Source organism: Cydia pomonella, chromosome 27 (assembly GCF_033807575.1).
Source record: "Cydia pomonella isolate Wapato2018A chromosome 27, ilCydPomo1, whole genome shotgun sequence".
Lineage (NCBI taxonomy): Eukaryota > Metazoa > Arthropoda > Insecta > Lepidoptera > Tortricidae > Cydia > Cydia pomonella.
The window spans coordinates 5,392,937-5,413,195 of NC_084729.1; the positions used below are offsets into that span (position 1 = coordinate 5,392,937).

A 20,259-nucleotide genomic window follows, 5' to 3' on the forward strand; every position below is an offset into this window, starting at 1 on the left:
AACAGTGATAATATATATTGCAATTATATATCTATACACGTACATGTAACTTGGTAAAGCGCTTAACATTATGTATCCAATCAATTGTTGCAATATCTAGGACTAGCCTATCTGAACAGTCCGACTAAATCTAGGCTAGGTTTAGCAGCAGATAATACAGTTTCAATTAACCCTTCAACTCCCAAGTTAAATTTGCCAGTGAATAAACGACCTTGAAGTCTTAACTATAGAATTTAATTTGGACTCATTTCTCGCCCAAAATCGCGTCAGTGGAAATGAGGGGTTAAACCAAAGATTAAGAGCTATCTTTGTGTGTGACGGCGTGGAGCTTTTTGTACGAGATGAAATTTAGTTTTTTTTTTATAATAAATATAATGTACAGCTAGAAAGACATACAATAGCATTGTTTTTTTTATCTGATAGGAAACAAAAATACAAGCGTGACAGAGTGGTCAGAAACGAGACAAGGAAAATAAACCTAAATTTTGACCCTAAATTTTTCTTGATAAATCAAGCTGTAGATTATATTTAATATGAAAAAAAATTAAAACTAAATTTCATCTAATACAAAAAGCTCCACTTCGTCACATTTTTTGCGGACAAAAAACATGACAACGTATATAATTTTGACCCGCATGTTAAGGTTTCTCGTCGTTTGTAACCGTTGCCTGACAGGCTGACCGACTAAGGTTACTTGGTAATTGGGGTGACTTTGAAATACAGGGGCGACTTTAAACTTTGAGTTTTTAGCCACAATATATTTTTCGGATCCATTTGTTTGGCATAATTATTGAAAGTCATGATGTAATGATAGTCAGATTATCATTAGTCATTATTAACTAACACAAACGGGACTTAATCGCGTATTAAGTTTTAAATTGACCTCCGACTCGCGCGGCTAGAAGATGTTGATGTCAACTTTAGCCAGTGTTCTCCGAGACCACGGGGACAACGCCGTCCTCGAAACGTCGGAGGTAAATTTTAAACTTAATACGCGATTAAGTCCCGTTTGTGTTAGTTAATAATGTGTAAAAATCGTGGAAGTTTAAATCAGTATCATTAGTCATAACTCTGAAACCGTTAACTTTTCAGGATTTTCGTTAGATTTTCGTTTTCTATAGATAGGTTAGGTTTGTTTTATGGCAATCCTGAAAAGTTACGCGTTTCTGAGAAAAACCAAATGAAGACTAACGAAAATGCGGACAAACAATATATTATGGAAAACAATAGAGACCCTATATTTTTATGTGGGATTTCTGGTAGTAGGTAATCTAACTTGTTTCACGAACAAATAATGAATGGATTTGATACATAACTGCTTAGGGCTTGAATTTTTTTGAAGTTTAATGGTCGTTTTAAAATCATCCAAGTTCACCCAAAATTTACTAAAGTCACCCCATTTTAAGTATAATCCAGTATAGATCTTTTCTGGTTATGATTTACATCAAGTATAACCGGTCCCGATCCCGACGTAATTTCCAGTTGTAGCTATCAAAATTGTGTGCTAGCAAATTTGTATCACCATATAAATATTCTTAACACTCGGGAGCAGTAAAGTGAATACTTTATCTGTGTATGACATCCCTGACTTACCTTATATAATTTACATCAAAATAGCACATCGATTTCTTACCTACGCTTTAGTAACAGTATACTATAAACTATACAATAGAGAAATAGAAATACATATTAATAATCTTATCACGAATCGTGAAGACATTCGTGTAGTGGGCTATTAAGCGGGTCCACATAGAGGCATTTTCCTCGCGCACAAAATGGCCAGTGTAGACGTGCCTCGGCCTCGCCTATTGAAGAAAAGGTCACGCAGCAGTTGATCATGTTGCTTGTACCAGTGTCGAAATATCAATAACTTTTGCCCGTAGTTATTTATGTTTTTAAACCTTTGAGCGCCAAGGACGTCGCCTGACGCGCGTGGCTACAGCACAATATCAACCTTTGTACTTTACAACAAGGTTCACATTGTCTAGACTAAATAATCAAGTAAAATGCATTGACATATATCTAAGGACGGGCATTACGGACACTAAGAATGGTGCTAGTTCAGTCGCCCCATTCTTATTGCCCGTAAGGCCCGTCCTTCGATATATGTAAAATGACTCTGCAATTTCTACATCTAGGCCTCGTTCAGTGCTCGTTGTGCAATCTAAACAAACTATTTCGTTATCTTAATGCCATACTTCACATTGGTAGAATAAGTCACAGCCAGCCCCTGTTTTTTCCCACATTTACTTGGTCCAGTTTTACAATGATTACAAGAAACAATTGAAATGTTATCATAAGTAGTAAATTTATTTTGTCGCCAATTTTAAGTAATTATTTTCTATTTATATTTTTACCACCATTTAGTTGTGACCATTTGGTGAAAGTGAAATTATTAAAAATTTTGATGAGTATGTCTCGGTCGGCTAAAATCAGACCAGTTGTTACAGAATAACCATAGTTTTAACAGGTTTTCCAAGCCATATAAACAGGCAAATATTTGCCACATCACGCATAACAACCGTATGTTACATTGACAAATCTTATATTTTATTACACGAGAATTCGGTAAAATATTTCTAATTATGCATCGGGAAAAATTACTATAGGTATATAATATACATATATATCTTTAAAAATGGGCGGTATAAATGGGAGTGTTTATATTACTATTTACACAGTACAGGTAAATAGGTGTAAACCTCTGTTGTCCTCTATTTATTAAGGAAAACTACCAGAAAAGTAGATATATATTTTTGTAATTCTAATGACATTGCAACACAGAATTCTAAATCATAATATACTTTATTATGTATATTACAGATGTTTTACATATTCTTGTCAAGACGTATTAAAACCATTAAAAAACAAAACACTAACACAACATTCATAAGCAACATTTATTTTTATTTCATAAAACAAAGTTAAGTAAGGCCACAAGTATCACAAATCGGATATTTGTTAAATAAAACGTTAATTTTGACAATTGTATATCTTCGCTTGACATTTTCATCATTATAAATATCATTTCTTGAAAGTAAAGTTCTATCACAAATTCACAAAAAACCGCTAATTGTCACAGTATAATTTGACATATTTATATTCGTGGTCCTTGCGTTTTGTAAATTTATTTTCGTTCCTATACAACAATGTCCTTAAATTGATTCGATAAAACATGAATTCATTAATACAAGTAGAGGTCCAAAAATATATTGGACCAGGTTACTCAATTTACATTGTTATTTCATAGCAACAAGTCTATATTAAGAATATAATATTTAATAATTTGCTTTTAAATTTCCTGGTCTAACTGCTAAATACACACCACAAATGACAAGGGACGAATTCCGTGAGTGCACTAAAGCTCATGTTACTTTAATAGATTACTTCAATTCTAAAGAGAGCCACTGATTACCAGTTCGCCGGACGATATCGGCCTGTCAGTTCGCAAAAGCTGACAATCGGGAATAACTGACAGGCCGATATCGTCCGGCGAACTGGTAATCAGTGGGCCCCTTAAAATGGAGTCAAAATTGTCCGGACGCTGCGAATGCCGGATTTTTTATTTGTGTTGGGGTTAAATAAGACCCATTCGAAATAAAACTACGAGCTGCACGCGATCGTTTCGCAAATGATTCGCGAATAGGCGGGTCGACATAGCCGTTGTTTTGAGATTTTTATTTAGCTTTACTGCGTATCATTTGAAATATGGAGTACAGAGTCGCCCTCAGATAAATTGGAGCGGTCAAGGTGCTTACAAATATCTCAACACGCTTTTATTTATTGTCAGGGCATGAAAGTGCGCGTTCAGACTTTTTGAGCACCTCGGCTGCTGCGATATATCTGATGGCGACTGTACTTCCTTAATACCGATGACAATGAAATAACAAGCTAGCATGGAGCTGATCTGCTGATGCAGACGGAAGGTAGCAAGCAAGTTTAGGATCATTAGAAAGGTTTCGAGAAGTACTATTAAATTACACAGAAGAAGAAGTACAGCCAGCAATAAGTGTGTGTCACAATAGTTATTAGTGTCCCAAGGGAGGAAAAGTAGGACATTGCGTGCCGCGTGAAAAATTGTCATCCAAGCCGAAGGCGAGGGTGGAAAACACGCGGAATGGAATGTCCTACGATTCCTCCCGTGGTGCGCATACTATGTTTCTGCTCGACGGAGGCGGAAAACGGTAACTTCGTTTAGCGCAGAGGGAGCAAATTTAAATCTTTCCGCCCGTAGGGCAGAAAAAAGTATTATGTTTAATTCTGGAAGATTTTTAGTACGTCAGTTGCAGCTCGCGTTTAGTTTTTAACCCCATTATAATACCTAGGTATGCAGATAAAATAAATGCAGTAAGCAACACTCATTTATATCTAAATTATAATAAACACGTTCCTATATTACACATAATATTTTAAATTACGTTGCGCTTAATTTAATTTAACATACATAAGATTTTGTATAATGTTATTTTTAAATATACATACTATTTTCCATTTCGCAGGCCTAAATCACATAATCTTTTGCTGAAGAATTTACAAAATATTAATTCACTCAAATCAGTATGTTTTCCAAAGAGGAGAAAAGAATTAGTTTAACTTTTGCTAGCAAGAAGTGGCCTCCGTGCGAGCACTGCACTCTCGCAGCTCGGCCTTCGGCCTCGCATGTTTGGGCGGTCCTGTGGGCCGCTCCGCTGTTCATGTGTGCTTCAGTATAGATAAAAAAATAGATATAGACATTAACTGACTGTCACATTAGAACAATATATCTAGAGAATGGCCCGAAAATACCTTGACATTTTTTTTTCTATATTTTTCTTACACGTCTTTTACAAAATGTATTTAAAAATTAAAACTACAATCGTATAACTGAAAAAGAAAACAGATTACCTTCAAAATATTCTGCTTTGGCTTTGATACACAAACGCAAAACTGTGTTAAAAAGATCAGAAAATTAAAAAAAAATCACAACGTTTTTGGGCCAGCCTGTACTTTTTGGAATACCAAAGACGATTAAAAAATTTCATCTTATATACTATAGCATTTCTTTATTAAAATGCGAAAATATTACTTTTACAATGTCATACTTTGTAACACCTTCAACAAAAAATATAGTGATTATAGGCCTTGAAGCACTAGGATAATGTAAATTCGAAAATCATAAGAATTTATAATTTTTATATATGTATATATACCTACACTGTTTTCAAGAATAATGTGGTTGAACTGTCAATGTGATAGTTTATTTTTCAGTGTTTTTCTGTATATAATTTTTAAACACTTAATGTGCGAAGTGAAGAAATGTAAGTAATATAAACTATATATTGTTTTCGTATTTTGTAAACAATGAATATTAAAAAATGGCACTCAATACTGGTTTTTATATCAAATAAAAGTAACAATTTCATTTTACCGGCTAAATGCAATTAAATGTCATAAAAACTTGGTCAGAATTCTCTTAAGTTTTCACCCAGGGCCTACAAAATCTTTTATGAATAACATTTTAAACCTCGATAGGTTTTAGTCATGGTAATATACGTCAAATTTATCATTTAAGTTTGCACTTTAGGCCGTTAAAAAAAAACCAAAAAAAAAATTAAAACACATCTTATTTTGGAATCCTACAGTCCCATATCCCAACTAAATACGTATATATAGTGTTACACAACACTTTACACTTTTACTATTTAAAAATAAAATGGCCTACTATTGCATATGAACTTATCTTCCGTATTCTATAAAAGGTATACATAATTTAATCTAAATATAATAAAAGCTTCAAATAAAACTAATAATCTGTAAATATGTTTGAACTCTATGGCACGGAATCTACATAGACTATGAATGGTTACATTTTAAGCTAAAATTGACTGAAAATTTCATTTCACCGTGAAACTAAATTTACAATTACATTCTTTTCTTAATCCGGCATCTGAAATAAAGATAATGATTATTTTAAGTTAATAAATGAAAAAAATACGATCATGTTCAGGAACCGACTTCAAACACTATTTTTGTCAAAAATTAAATAAGTAACCTTTCTTTTTGCAAATAGAAAAAAAAATAGGATACCTCGTATTTATGTCACACTTTGATTCGAAGTCAGTAGGTTACAAAAATATACACGAAAATCTTATGTTTGGAAGCCATAGAAGACTGTTGACGAAATTATAAAATATTTTTAATAACTTTACTACTATCACTAGTGTACTGTCAAATTTTTGTAAACGTTACAGGTTTTGGCGTTTCCGGATTCCTTTCCAAACCCCGTTGTCACTGTTGAAGTTCCTTAAAAATACGGGTTGTCAAAACTATCTACGTAACATAGAGGAATAAGTCAGGATAGATAGATAGATAGATCATTTATTGATAAAATTAAAAAAAATAATACATGTCATTTTTGCTAATTTCTATACTATACATTAGGTAACATCATACAATTACAATAAAGTGCTACATAGGTACATCAGTTTTCTTACCAAAACGCGGGTTATTTCCGTAGTCGGCATCTAGCGTCAAGTAGCGGATTTATCAGAACCGCTACTTGACAATAGATGTCGCGACGAACGAAAAGTTTAACACATTCACTGCCGGGAACCCACCTGGTGGGCGCTCGTGAACTTTGTTCAGATGCCGGACAACCCGCTGGACTTGTTTTGTACGCAGCTATAGACCACCGGTTTCTGGGGTAGTGCGCCGTTTTTTGTCTGGCAGTGAATGTGTTAATGCTTGAGCAATTTTCAGCTAATATTATAACCGGATTAACCGGAACTCTATTTTCAAGTTTCAACTCCTTCTTCTTGTAATATTAGTTGTAAATTGTTTTAGCAATACATTTTTCGTCAGTCGCGACGCTAGTGACATCTAGCGTCAAGTAGCGGTACTGATAAATCCACTACTTGACGCTAGATGTCGACTACGAAATAACCCGCGTTTTGGTAAGAAAACTGATATATGGAGTTAGCCCTCTATCCTTACTTATTTCTCTATGTACGTTAGGAAACTTTACTAACCTTCAAATAATATTTTTACCAATAAATATAATATATTTACTGGTAAAAATATATTATATCCATTAAGTTCACAATGAACAGTGTTAATAAAAATTCTAAAATAACCTAACTTCGCCATCGGTCTCTAATTTCGCCTAATTTTTATTTAATTATTATGGAAATTATACTATACTTATTCCAAATGTTAACGTTAGGTTACTAAAGGCTCATAATAGAATGATTAGTAGAATTATAATTTAATTTTAGTCAAGGCGAAATTATGTACTTAAAGCCAATTAGGGTACGTAGTTTTGTCAACCTTTATTTTTAACCTATTTAACGCTAATCATGACACCTACGTTATCCTACGACGTAGCGCTACGACTGTAGCTCAGCGGTGAATGTGTTAATGAAACTACAGCATTGATCACGGGGTTTAATAATTTCCTACCCACACTATATTTAATAAAATAATGAACAATAACTCAACTCACCTCACTCCCGCATGTTAGACATGTTGGTCATGTTGGACATGTTTGACATGTTGCTCATGTTGCCCTGGTAGAAGCTAAAGTCGTCCATGCTGTCGGGCTCGAACGCTCGGATTTGCTCGAACAGGTCGCTGTCCATGAAGGAGCTCTCCGTCAGCGCGGGGGTGGTAGGGCTCAGGTAGCTGTTTTTTTGTTGTGTAGATTGTTGGGAAGGTTGTTGTGTTGATTGTTGGTGAGTTTGTAGAGTAGATTAGCGGTGAGGTTGTCGAGTAGATTGCCGATGAGGTTGTCGAGTAGATTGTTGGTGATCGTGTAGATTATAGGCCGAAAAGGTGGTAGTTGTCCATCGAGGTTGTAGTGTTTATTTTTGTCAAACATACGGAAAATATGAAATATTAGTGAAGTATTTATGTAAGTCCATAATATATGTCCGTGTTGAAATATTTTAGAATTGTTAAATTGCAAGTGATGTATTTACGAAAATTACGAGAATATTTCATTAGAAATTAACGTTATATTAAAAAATTATGTTACAATATGTTTGTAAAGTTGTTTAAGGGTGTAGTTTTTTAGTTATAGTTTTATAAAAGTTAGAAAATATTAAGTGTGTTGTGTGTATTATACATTTCGTATTGTATTTGCGTGCGTAGTCCAAGGCAGCCCCAAGGTCGCAGGATCGGGAAAGAGAAAATGCAACACATTAGACATTCGGTCGTTGTAATAAAAAAAAAACCTACTTCTTTCGCCAAAAAGGCAGCACAGACAATGTAAAGGCAGTGTGTGCCCCGCTTTAATATTAAAAGTTCAGCAATTATTTTTAAAATATGAATAAAAAATAAAAAAGTACGACCGTCTGTGTTGCATTTTCGCGTAAAATCATAAGATAAAATTGTCTTATTATATTTAATAAGCATACATTATTTAAATAGTGGTGATCAGAATAAGTAGAATTATGTAATATTCAATCACCACATAAGTTTTTGGCGAAAAAAATAGACATAATAAGACAATTTCACCTAAAAATAAAAACTTTTTTCCAATAGCACATATAATGTATTCGAAACACATCAATAGATACATACATCAAACATATAACCTGTCGTATTCGGATGGTCTTATCCAAAATTACAAGACGGCCAAAATACGAAAGAGACATTTTTTCGCGTTGGTCAATATCCTATTGTACTTAAAACTAGGTGGACCATTGTTTCATTTGATATCTGCTCAAATCAGTCGAAATAATACTAGTAATTTTAGCATAAATTAGGGACATCAACTATGGTCAAAGTAGTTGTATAACTGTAATGTAAAAATATTTTTATAAGATTCACATTAAAAAAATATAACTTAGATGTCAATACTTTATATTTTGGCTTTTACCTTACACCTTTCAATACTCAGATGTCTTTAAATAGCCTTCCATTCCATTTCAATTTGAATATTTATTTTAACAAATAAAAATTATATTTATTAACATTGCATTTAGGCGACTAGAGATACGTAAGATCCAATTTAAAATTAAATCGAACCCATAATCGATGCCTCTATCTCATACCAAGCTAGTTGTAAAGGAAATTTTGAGCACGCTTTTTGGAATACTGTTTTTAAATTGGTCTATGTCAGTTGAACCTTAGCGTTAAAAAAGGAACAATTACAATGTATTCATAACAAATTCATAAATATTTTGTTTTTGGTTACTGTTTTTAAAGGATTTTTTTGCGATGTTTGAATTTATACAGTTGTAGACATAGACCTTATTGTAATTAATCTATCAAGCTATGATACATATATATACAAGACACTGTACCTTTTATATCAGCCAAAAAAAAATGTTTTTTTGTTTAATACTTCTACAAAAAATTACTTTTGATTCAATATTATTTTCATGTAAACGCGAATAAAAAGCAAGTTATTGTAATTGAATATTAAGGAATTCCGAAATTCCGTGGTAGAAACAGAATTTCCGTAACTAGCAGTGGCAATAGAGTTAAAAATCATGAGATATTTTTTCCGATTTAGTAACGTGTCTGTAGTTATATATCATAGCTATACTAAATAATAGTCACATCCGTAACATAATAGTTTAAATTCGTTAGTAAATACACTACCCTCCGGGGTAAAACAGCCTTACCTATGTAGTATAAACAGTATATAAACCAATGTAAATTTAATATATACATACCTATCCAATAAAATGTATAAACTTTCAATTTTTTTGTTGTTAAAAATGGGTATGAAAATGTATAAAAATAAATGAAATTTGTGATAGAAAAAAACCTAGTCAATTAATTCATATTCGCTGTATTGTTATCTTGCATCTCGTTCTTTGTTTGGTCATTAGAGAAAGACAGAACGTAGAAAACAATTACGTGTCAAATAAAAAGGTAAACAGAGAGCGAAATATGTGAGATCTCAATTATATCAATTTGTTAAAAAAAAAATTTTCCGTTTAAAATATTTCGTAAATTTAGAATTTATAAAAAATATACTTATGTCAATATATAAAACGAATGTACTTAAAACATACCAAATTATATCAGCACCAAATTTATACAAAAACCACTGACAAGAGAGATGTAATAGGAAAGTAGTTTATTTTTTTATTATTAAATATTCTCATAAAAAATCTTAACTTTAATTCTTAACATTAAAAATCTTACTTTTATTTCTTATACTCGTTTAGAAAATTGTCAGAACTAGTAACTATATGAATAAAATAAAATATCCAAAATGCGATGTATTTATCTTACTACTACGTATGTATACAAAGTTCTCAGTTCATTCTGGACGAAAACCGAAATCCATGTAGAATTGCTTATTATTTCACATCGTCTCTCTGGCAACCCCACATTGTGTTTTAGCATTTTTTTTATTACCTGCAAGATTTAAAACACAATTGTACCTCTATAGTTTGGGAGTACATGCCAAATATAGTTGGGGTTGTTAAAATTGCCCAAACCCAATGTGGGGTTGCAAGAGAGTGTGATGCCCTTTTTTTATTAAATGAAAAGGAAAAATCACATAAGTAATAAGTATCATACTGTAACCGTTCTAGGTGTATACAATAAACAGATTACATACATTAAATATAAACAATATATTTCAATAAATGTAACAATTGTGTCAATCAGCTTAATACTACGTCAAACATCAATAGCGCAAAAACATCAATACAAATACTTATTTGTAGTAGTCAAAACGGGTTAAATCTATTTTCAATTAAACATGGTCATTTACATTTTGAAATACTATTGAAACCGAGGTATTTACGATGTATATTCGTTTTAGGAACTGCTCAAAGCGAATATACGTGGCGCATTCTGGTCATTCCTGATTGATAGAGAGGCTGTCTACAACGAGCACACCTTTGTGTCTGGAAGGGCGCGGAACGAGTTATATGACCTTCATTTGTAACTTTGTTTAGTTAATTATTGACTTTGTGCTTAATTGAATTTATATACATGATCAATACCTGGTTTTCAATAGTATTTATAGAACCTAGTTTGCCCGTGAAGACAATGTTCAAGATCGTATACATTACTGGTCTGTGGTGGAACTTTTGTGCGAAGTGTAGTTTTCAACCTCATAATAAACTTACTTTACTAAATTACGAGCACTGTTTTTAATAAATAATAAAAAAGATGGGTTTACCTCAAATTATGGTCCCTAAAAATATTATGCGTCACAAAACTGAAAAAAAATGGGACACATTTTTTTCTTTTTTATATCAATGGGATCACCAAGTAGTTACTTCCAGGGTCCGGTTTTAAAATAAAATAACCATCGGGGTCCGTTTCTACGGTAGTTTAAAAAGCGAATGTACTCCGCGAACTGCATCTCTCTCGCATGTTACTTTGCTCGTCCGTTATCAACTGAACAACAGCAAAGACAAAGCGCGGGATGCATTTTATTAAATTACGTTCTCTGTTTACTTAAGGTCCGGATAAACTAAGTCGGCGGTCCGGATCAACTAAGTCGGCGGTCCGGATCAACTAAGTCGGCGGTCCGGATTAACTAAGTCGGAGATCCGGGTCAACAAAGTCGGCGGTACGGATCAACTAAGTCGGCAGTCCGGATCCAGACCGACTTCCGCCATTTGGTGACCCATAGTACATACTGATTGCGGCGATGTTTTTGATGATTTTACGTAATCTGAATTTTTATTCTTTTTTCAATTTCAATACAGTGCTTTTAAGACTGTATATTATGAAATATGAATAAAATCATTTGTTTTAATTAAAATTTAAGACCTATTAAATTTATCTAGTTAAGAGTGTCTATACCAGATTATTATATAATTTATATTTTTTACCATAATAATATATAACGGGGTATAATGAAAATTGGTCTGTATATTTTTAAAGAGAATACTTATAATAACGTTTTTGTATATGAATAAACTTGCCAATCGCTTGTAATAGTGTAAATATACCCTAATATCCAACGTTTTGCAGAATATATTTATAATATATAAATGCAAAAAGCAACAATTAAAATTATATTTCCTGAGGGTATCCAAATAGATAGAAAATTGTTTTATTGAATGAATATAGTAGTAACTATAACTATCTCAAAAGTTAAGTTTTTTTTTTATTCTGTCAAATTTGTCATTTACTTGACATTGTTTATATTATTTAGAAAAATGAGTATAATCAATCGAACTAACAAAGAAGCACGCATAAAACTATACATAATACTTTAGATTATGTAAAAGGCGAAAAAATAAATTGATATAAATTCCAACCTTCGTTCAATGCCATGCATTTCTATACTATATCAGTCCCATTACCAACCTTAAAATTAAATTCAATTTAAATACCATCTCATAGGCCTCATCGGACCCCACCCCCCGGACCTAAACCAATTCAACCAGTGTTCCGAAAGGTCGCAAGTTCGAGTCTTGCCCGAAGCCGTTAATATTTCCTTTAATATAAAACATATGATTATTCCATTGTAGCAATTGAAACAAGTAGTATTTACTTCAACAAAATCCTTCTTTTTTTCAATGATTTTAAAACACCTACCTCATAGTTATACTCCCCGGGGTCCCAAAAAGCCCCACGAAAATACGTTTATTAATTTATTATTTTATTTAGAACATTAGCTATTTTCTGTCATTGTACCAACTAGTTGAACTAAGCTCATATATCTGTTTTAGTTTCGTATTTAATTTATTAAGGGGCTTATTCTAAAGGGCAAAATTGAAAAAAAGACACTTTTTCGTACCCAAACTCTTTCCCTCGCAAGCAACACATGTTTAACAATTGAGCTATTTAGATTGTGCGCAATCAATATCATTCCCTTTTTATTGACTTTCCTTGTATACACTCAAGAACAATTTAAACGCGTCACACAGTATAGAAACATATAAGGTGCTTTGGAGTAACTTCGAACGCGAGGTTTTGAAAATGGTTAATTCTACTAAACTAGAGACACTTTCTGCCATAGAAAGTTAGAAACAACAGTAAGGAAGACGCCTTAAGGTATGTTGTTCGATTTCCATATAAAAAACAATTGCGTTTTGTTAAGTTATTACACACTATTACCACAAAATAAAAAATAAACAGAAGGTCCGTTCCCGCCGTTCTTGAAAATACATACCTAAACTTGCCCGACTCACTAGGGTCTGTATTAATTTCGAATTTTAAAAAGGAGTAGGTAATATAAGTTTACAGACATCGATTCGTTTATACATACATCTTATCATGTTTACATTACTTAGAGACTGCATTTTGACGTACATGACAGCAGGTACCTACGTAACGGCGGGGACGTCAAGTGAGCAACGCGCGCACAGCCCGACTCAGCTCTGCCCGAGAGTGCCCGAGAACGCCTGTAAATGTAACGTCTGTGTGCGTGCGGCGAAAATGGCACTTTGTACTGAGCGGACTCTCTGCTCCGGCGCGCGCCGCCGCTATTTACTTTGTGCTATTACTACATAAAATATGCGCATCTATTTACTTTCGAATATTCGTTTGCGCAAAATTAATAGAAAAACTTCGTTTTATACAAAAATATTATTTATCAATGTAACACCAAAATAACGGTTCTTGCGTGATTTCTGTTGCGTGAATGTCATGACCTAATGACTTAATAAAACGCAATTGTTTTTTGTATAGACATAGATTTTTTTTATTCAACATCACATGAAATGGCAGAGTTAACAGACAGTGACATTTAATACAAATAAGCCTTAAATTTAGACATTTGTATGGAAATTGAACTATCTTAAGGCATCTTATCTTGATAATGATGATGTTGTATCTTGTAATAATAGTGTGTACAATTTGTGCCATACACGATAACGCGCAGATTTGTCACATCTAACCTTTAATACATTACGAATCAAGGTGTCTTCGTGAATGACACGATCTATAATGACTTAAAAAAACGCAATTGTTTTTTGTATGGAAATCGAACCACCATTGCATTATATTAAATTGCCAAAATATAAAGTGCTCCTAGTTTAATTTTTTATATTTTTTTTTAAGTGTTCAAAGTAACCCCCACTTCCATCATAGTCTCAGTAGCCCCATAAATTACATTATCACCCTGATACATTATTCAATACATTTTTCCGTATTTCATGATATGGATTAGGTTAATAATAGATTGACTCTTGAAATTGACTACAAATTTTCTAGAAATTTTTCATTCAAATATGTATATATGTCGAATATTTATCAAATATAACATACATTAAGGCCATGTTTCAAAATGTCCAAAAATGGTCCTGAAACTCCTGAATAAGCTACTTACCACTTATCTGACGAATAAAGTCATCGTTGGCGTTTCACAATATTCAAATAAGCTTAACTGTTAGATAAAGACCTTTACAACTAAAGGTAGTTTTATCTGGCAATTAATTTGTGACGTTATCTATGAAAAGGGACCTTATACGGTGGCGCTTACGCCATTATCAACGATGATGATGACAATAAGGTCCCTTTTCATAGATAATGTCACATTTATTTGTAAATTTGCTATCTAATACAGTACTTGGACATTCTAAAACAGGCTCTTATACTAATTCGATAAGTCACATTTATTACTTGGTATAGAATAGTAAGTTTAATTTATAAATAGAAATACTGATATGACTTAAAATACCTAAAACTTAAATAAATTCTTACATAATGATGGAATTTAAATAACCAATTTATATTAATACTGAATTTTAGGTCAAAGGGAATATTTTTTACGAAAATGCACTGAGAAACAACGTTGGGAATCGTTAGCCTATTTCCGTCCCACTGTTGGGCACAAGCCTCTCACAAGAGGGTTTAGGCTATAGTGCCCACACTAGTCTAATTCAAAAATTAAAAACAAAATATATTTATTTGTAAATTGGGTTATATTTATTATACAGTAAGTTAACTTACTCAAAGGCTTCGTAGATTATACAGGTTGTTTTTCTAGTAACCTGCAATAATTTAACGGGGTGAATATATAGGTGTCGGGTAAGCTCGAGAATTCTCGAAGCGAGAAATCTCGAGAAATTTGTCCCTCGTCGAGACGGGAATAAAACTCAATGCCTCGAGAACTCGAGAAATAAAACCTTAGCGATAATTAAAAAGAAAACACGTATAATACGTGATGTGCCTATAGTGTATTTCTTTAGGTAGTTAAATAAATATAAACAATGTTTTTTATTAGATTGTCAGGTACTTATAAAACATAAAACTGCGTTGATTCGTCTTCTATCGTTCTGGCTTCAACCGTTTGTCATCGTTAATAAATAAATAAATATTATAGGACATTATTACACGAATTGACTAAGTCCCACAGTAAACTCGATAAGGCTTGTGTTGAGGGTACTTAGACAACGATATATATAATATATAAATACCTAAATACATAGAAAACACCCATGACTCAGGAACAAATATCCATGCTCATCACACGAATAAATGCCCTTACCAGGATTTGAACCCGGGACCATCAGCTTCGTAGGCAGGGTCACTACCCACTAGGCGAAACCGGTCGTCTAAATCGTTGTATTGAAACTTTTGAACTACTACCCTCAAATGTCTAAATAATTCATCTCGTTCTAGATTAATTACTATAGTCCGCTTTATTTAGCATTGGAAAAAAGGCGAACAATTTATCACGAATATTTTTATTGAAAAACGATTTTAATAAATTAGTAATTATTACTTATGAAAATGAAATAATGTAATGTTACATATTTGCAGTCTCTTTTTTTTTTCAAATGTGTGTTTCAATAAAAAAGACATGCCACGATAGCTTATCTTCTTTTTAAACAAACTAAATATAGGGCCATGTAATAAGAGCTTACCCGAGACCAATATATTCACCCCGTAAATTATTGCACGTGACTAAAAAACTAATTATTTTGTAACCTCTGCCCCCTGTAAAATGTCACCAGACACACAGGAGTCAAACTTCATTTTAAAGTCTGGATTTCCGCCTAGTTACAAATAAACAGTACACGAAGCGCATGAAAATAGAGCGAGTAGAGGTTTTGTTCGTGTAGTAACAAAGAGAATTTGAAATAGAGGTGGATTGTCAAAGAAAACTTGGTAGCCACAGTAAATTTACTGCCATCTTTCAACACATGATTAAAACTTTTAGAACGCCATTTGACTTTGATCCTTATTCTTTCACTGATATGTGTTAAATTAGTAAAATATAAAAAAAGTGGCGCCATCTAATTGATCAAAGGTCAACGGTATGGCGGCATCGTTTAGAGCGATGGCGCCAAAACCTTTAGCCGATGCCCGGTAAGATGGCGCTATCGCTCGAAACGATGTCATGTGTCGAAAGATTCCAGTAAATTTACTGTGGCTACAAAGTTTTCTTTGACAATCCACCTCTATTTCAAATTCTCTTTGATAGTAACTAGTGTAGTGGGCTGGGCATATCTCACGTTATTAATTTTTTTTTTGGACGATCCTATAATTACACCACATATGATATTACATTATTTCCGCCGTAATTCACATTAAATAAATATAACTTATTGCACTTAAAGTTCTCCTTTTAGAGTTGCAGAATAGTTGGTCCACAGCTAGAAGAATAATAATTATTAAAATACAATTATTATGAGTCCTGACATTTGAAAAATATATAAAAATGTATAGTCTCTGAGATGGTAAAATATTTCGGTTATGAAGGGAATGTCCGGTACTTAACGACACAGTGGTGGCTAACAAGCATACGGTGGCATGATTGCAAGTAGTCAACGTAGCATATAAGTTACGAACCCAAAACATTCATCAACTCACAGACGAAGTTTTTTTCATTACACATAATATCAAAATACCAAGTACTCGATAGTTAAAAAATACTACCATACTAAAAACTTAATATAATTGTTTGCAAAACATATTAAAAAGCTAGAAATCGAGTTAAATACGTTTCATATATTCAGTCTGCACTAAAAAATCTATAATAGTACATTACGATACAAGTGCGAAAAATAGGAAATTCGAAACGAGTGGCGATAAATTATCTATAAACTTCATTCGGTCGTGTTTTAAATCGACACGAGTTGCGAATTACCTATTCGCACATGTATCGTACGTTTTACAGTACATATGGCCCTTTAAATTTTCGACTTAATTACGTAATATGCTAATTATCGCACTAATGCGGTAAAGTAGCACCATATGTACTGTAAAAATATTAAGTAAAATAGAATTTTGAATTTCTATGAGTTAATTAAAGTTGTTTTCCTTTTGTTCCTAATTTAACAACGAGTCATTATTTTTTTTAATTATTTTTCTATACCTATTTATTTTTTATTTCAGAACTTAATTCTTACAATACACTATGGCCCTTTACATTTTTGACGTAGGCATGTAAAATGATAATTACCGCACAAGTGTGGTAAAGTAGCACCATATGTACTGTAAAAATATTAATAAAATAGAATTTTGAATTTCTATGAGTTAGTTAAAGTTGTTTTTCTTTTGTTCCTGATTTAACAATGAACCATTGTTTTTTTATTGTTTATTATACCTTTTTTCCGAACTGAATTCTTGACGGATTTTGGAGATAAGTAGATCTACTTATAAGAATTAATAAAAAAAAAACAACTTAAAAATAACCTATAAGATACTCTTACTTAATAATTTGGCAGGAAGCACGTTTTTCTAGAAAGGCACCAAAATGCGAGCGTAAAATTTTAGATTGGATGTGACTATTAAAGTAAAATATAGAACTAAAATAATAACTAATGATACATTCGTCCTTTGATTAAAACTCAAGCATGTACCTATAAGGAAAATAATTAAAAATTAAAAGCAAATCATAAAAAGCTGAAACATTAAAATATACATCGTATAGTCGACGTCAAATATATGTTTACGCTTTTTGCACTCTTCTTTGAAATAAGGCACAAACTACGGAAGGTGTAGATAAGGAACGAAATCTCCATGTACCAAAAAAGTGTCATCAAAAGACTTTAAATAGGTGGCGCTACAATACCTAGAGTACTTGAACAATCATAAATCATAGACAGCGCAATTCACTCCGTCAATAACGCCTTGGTTCTTAGCTACTCTAGCGCTACTCTGGAGAGATATGGAACTATTATTTATAGCTGACAGCTGGACACTTTTGCAACAGTTCTACCATAAGAGATGCCACTCCTCTTAATTCCACACTCCATAGCACAAACCGTAGACATTATCTTTGTCGTAGATTACACTTTTTGTTTTTTTATCATTAAAAAAAAACGTAAACAATATGGACGTGTATTTTTATTCAACACGCTTTTTAAAAATAAAGTAAATGATCGTATATCATTTGTAATTGTAACATATTTGCTGTGACTTATGCTGTCAAAAAGTAGCCGAAAAAACCTCGCGTGATTTGTGCACAAGCCCAAAGGGGCCCACTGATTACCAGTTCGCCGGACGATATCTGCGTGTCAGTTATTCGAAAAAGCTGACAATCGCGAATAACTGGCAGGCCGATATCGTCCGGCGAACTAGTAATGAGTGGGCCGGTAAAAAAGCCAAAGATAAAAAAGCGTTTTGATGAATTAATTTCCAGCAAGCTAGAAATCGTTTCAATGCCAATCTCTGGAGGTGACAGACGAAACTGACATTTTAGAAGTATAATGCAATCGCAAACATTACTTTTACCCATTGAAAAATTCAGATGTCACATCAACGGCGTCCATATGGCCGCAGACCGCTCAAGCACCGGGCACACCGGATGCGTGCAGGTTGTATTATACAGATCCTTATGATAGACAGCACACCGCTGGCGTGACGTGTGCGAGCACGCAGCCGGTGTGCTCTGGCTAGGGTGACCAGATGTCCCGTATTTCACGGGTTGTCCCGTATTTCAGGCACGATTGTTTCATTATCCCGTAATATGGCGAAACCAATACGGGACAGTACATTGTCCAGTAATTTTATGATTCAATGGCATTTATGATCAATTTTCCTTTCAAGAGGATATAAAAATTGTTGTATTTAATATTGTTTTTTTTTAGTCCTTCCATTAAGACATTTAGCAATTGTATAGGTTATTTAATTGATTATGCCAAATTGTAGTAATAAGAAAATGAATGTCAATTTTTAATAAAAAACGGCCTGTCCTGTATTTTACGCAGTACTCTGGACTAGTTTTACGCAGAAGACAATCAGTTCCCTGCGCGTCCAATATAATAATGGTTTCAGGATATGCTTGGGGCTGCCCCGTTTCTGCAGCGCATCGGGCATGTTTGCACAAGCTCGCACGGATGACTACTATGCCATAATACGAAAGAGGATTGCCTCATTGCTCTGCAGAGTGCGGGCCAGCTCCAACCCCATCCTGGCTACTGCAGCGGGCCGATACGACTCACCTATTGTGCGACATTTTGAGTGTCATGACCGCTACCAGGTGATTGTTTTTTTGTTGTACTGTACCCCTAGTTTAAATTTGATCGACATCATAACGTGACGAACGCGTTTACGTTAAGTCTCATTTTGTATAGGATTTTGAGTTTCCAAAACGTCCCACTTGGCGCGCTCTTTCTAAATCCAATACAAAATGAGACTAAACGCAAACGCGTACGTCACGTTTCGAAATCGAATTTATTTACACTAGGGGTACTGTTCGCTTTTTGTTTTATTCTACTAACACTTAGTTTTAAATCTAAAATGTTGAATAAATAAAATTCAAAATTGAATTTAACCTTGAATCCCGTATTTTCAATGCAGTTATCCCGTAAAACCGGAAATTAGATCTGGTCACCCTAGCTCTGGCCTTCAAGAAAGTATGAAGGGTACTGACCTGCTCTGAACGCTCGGGGTATTCCGCTGGCTGTCCGGGGAGTGTGCGTATGGTGACGGCGACATGTATGGAGGCAGGGTGGTTACTAGCACTGGTTTCACGTAGCCGTTCTTTAGCATTTCGTTTTCTGAAGCAATATGGTATTATAAACAAAGAGAATTTGAAATAGGTGTATGGTCAAAGAAAACTTTGTAGCCACAGTAAATTTACTGCCATCTTTCGACACATGATTAAAACTTTTTGAACGCCATTTGACTTTTATTCTTATTCTTTTACCGATATGTGTCAAATTTCGAAAAGTGACGCCATTTTTCCGGGCACAACCTAAAGGTTATGGCGCCATCGCTCGAAACGATGCTGTCATGTTTTGATATTTAACATTTAATTGTGTCACTTTTTGATATTTGACATTTAACAAATATCAGTGAAAGAATAAGGATCAAAGTCAAATGGCGTTCTAAAAGATTTAATCATGTGTCGAAAGATGGCAGTAAATTTACTGTGGCTACAAAATTTTCTTTAAAAAT

At 33.4% G+C, this 20,259-nt stretch overlaps 1 protein-coding gene across 1 annotated transcript in view; it reads right to left on the bottom strand.

Annotated features, from left to right (window-relative positions):
• The window catches only part of LOC133532420 (signal transducer and activator of transcription 5B), a 50,573-nt gene continuing 30,314 nt past the window's right edge, over positions 1-20,259 (bottom strand). Inside the window, exons 21-23 of the mRNA XM_061871084.1 lie at positions 19,733-19,859; positions 7,481-7,659; positions 1-5,926 (exon numbers count right to left, since the gene is read on the bottom strand). Of these exons, the coding sequence (XP_061727068.1) occupies positions 7,482-7,659; positions 19,733-19,859 (305 nt within the window). The 3' untranslated portion in view covers positions 1-5,926; position 7,481. The remainder of the gene's footprint in view (positions 5,927-7,480; positions 7,660-19,732; positions 19,860-20,259) is intronic.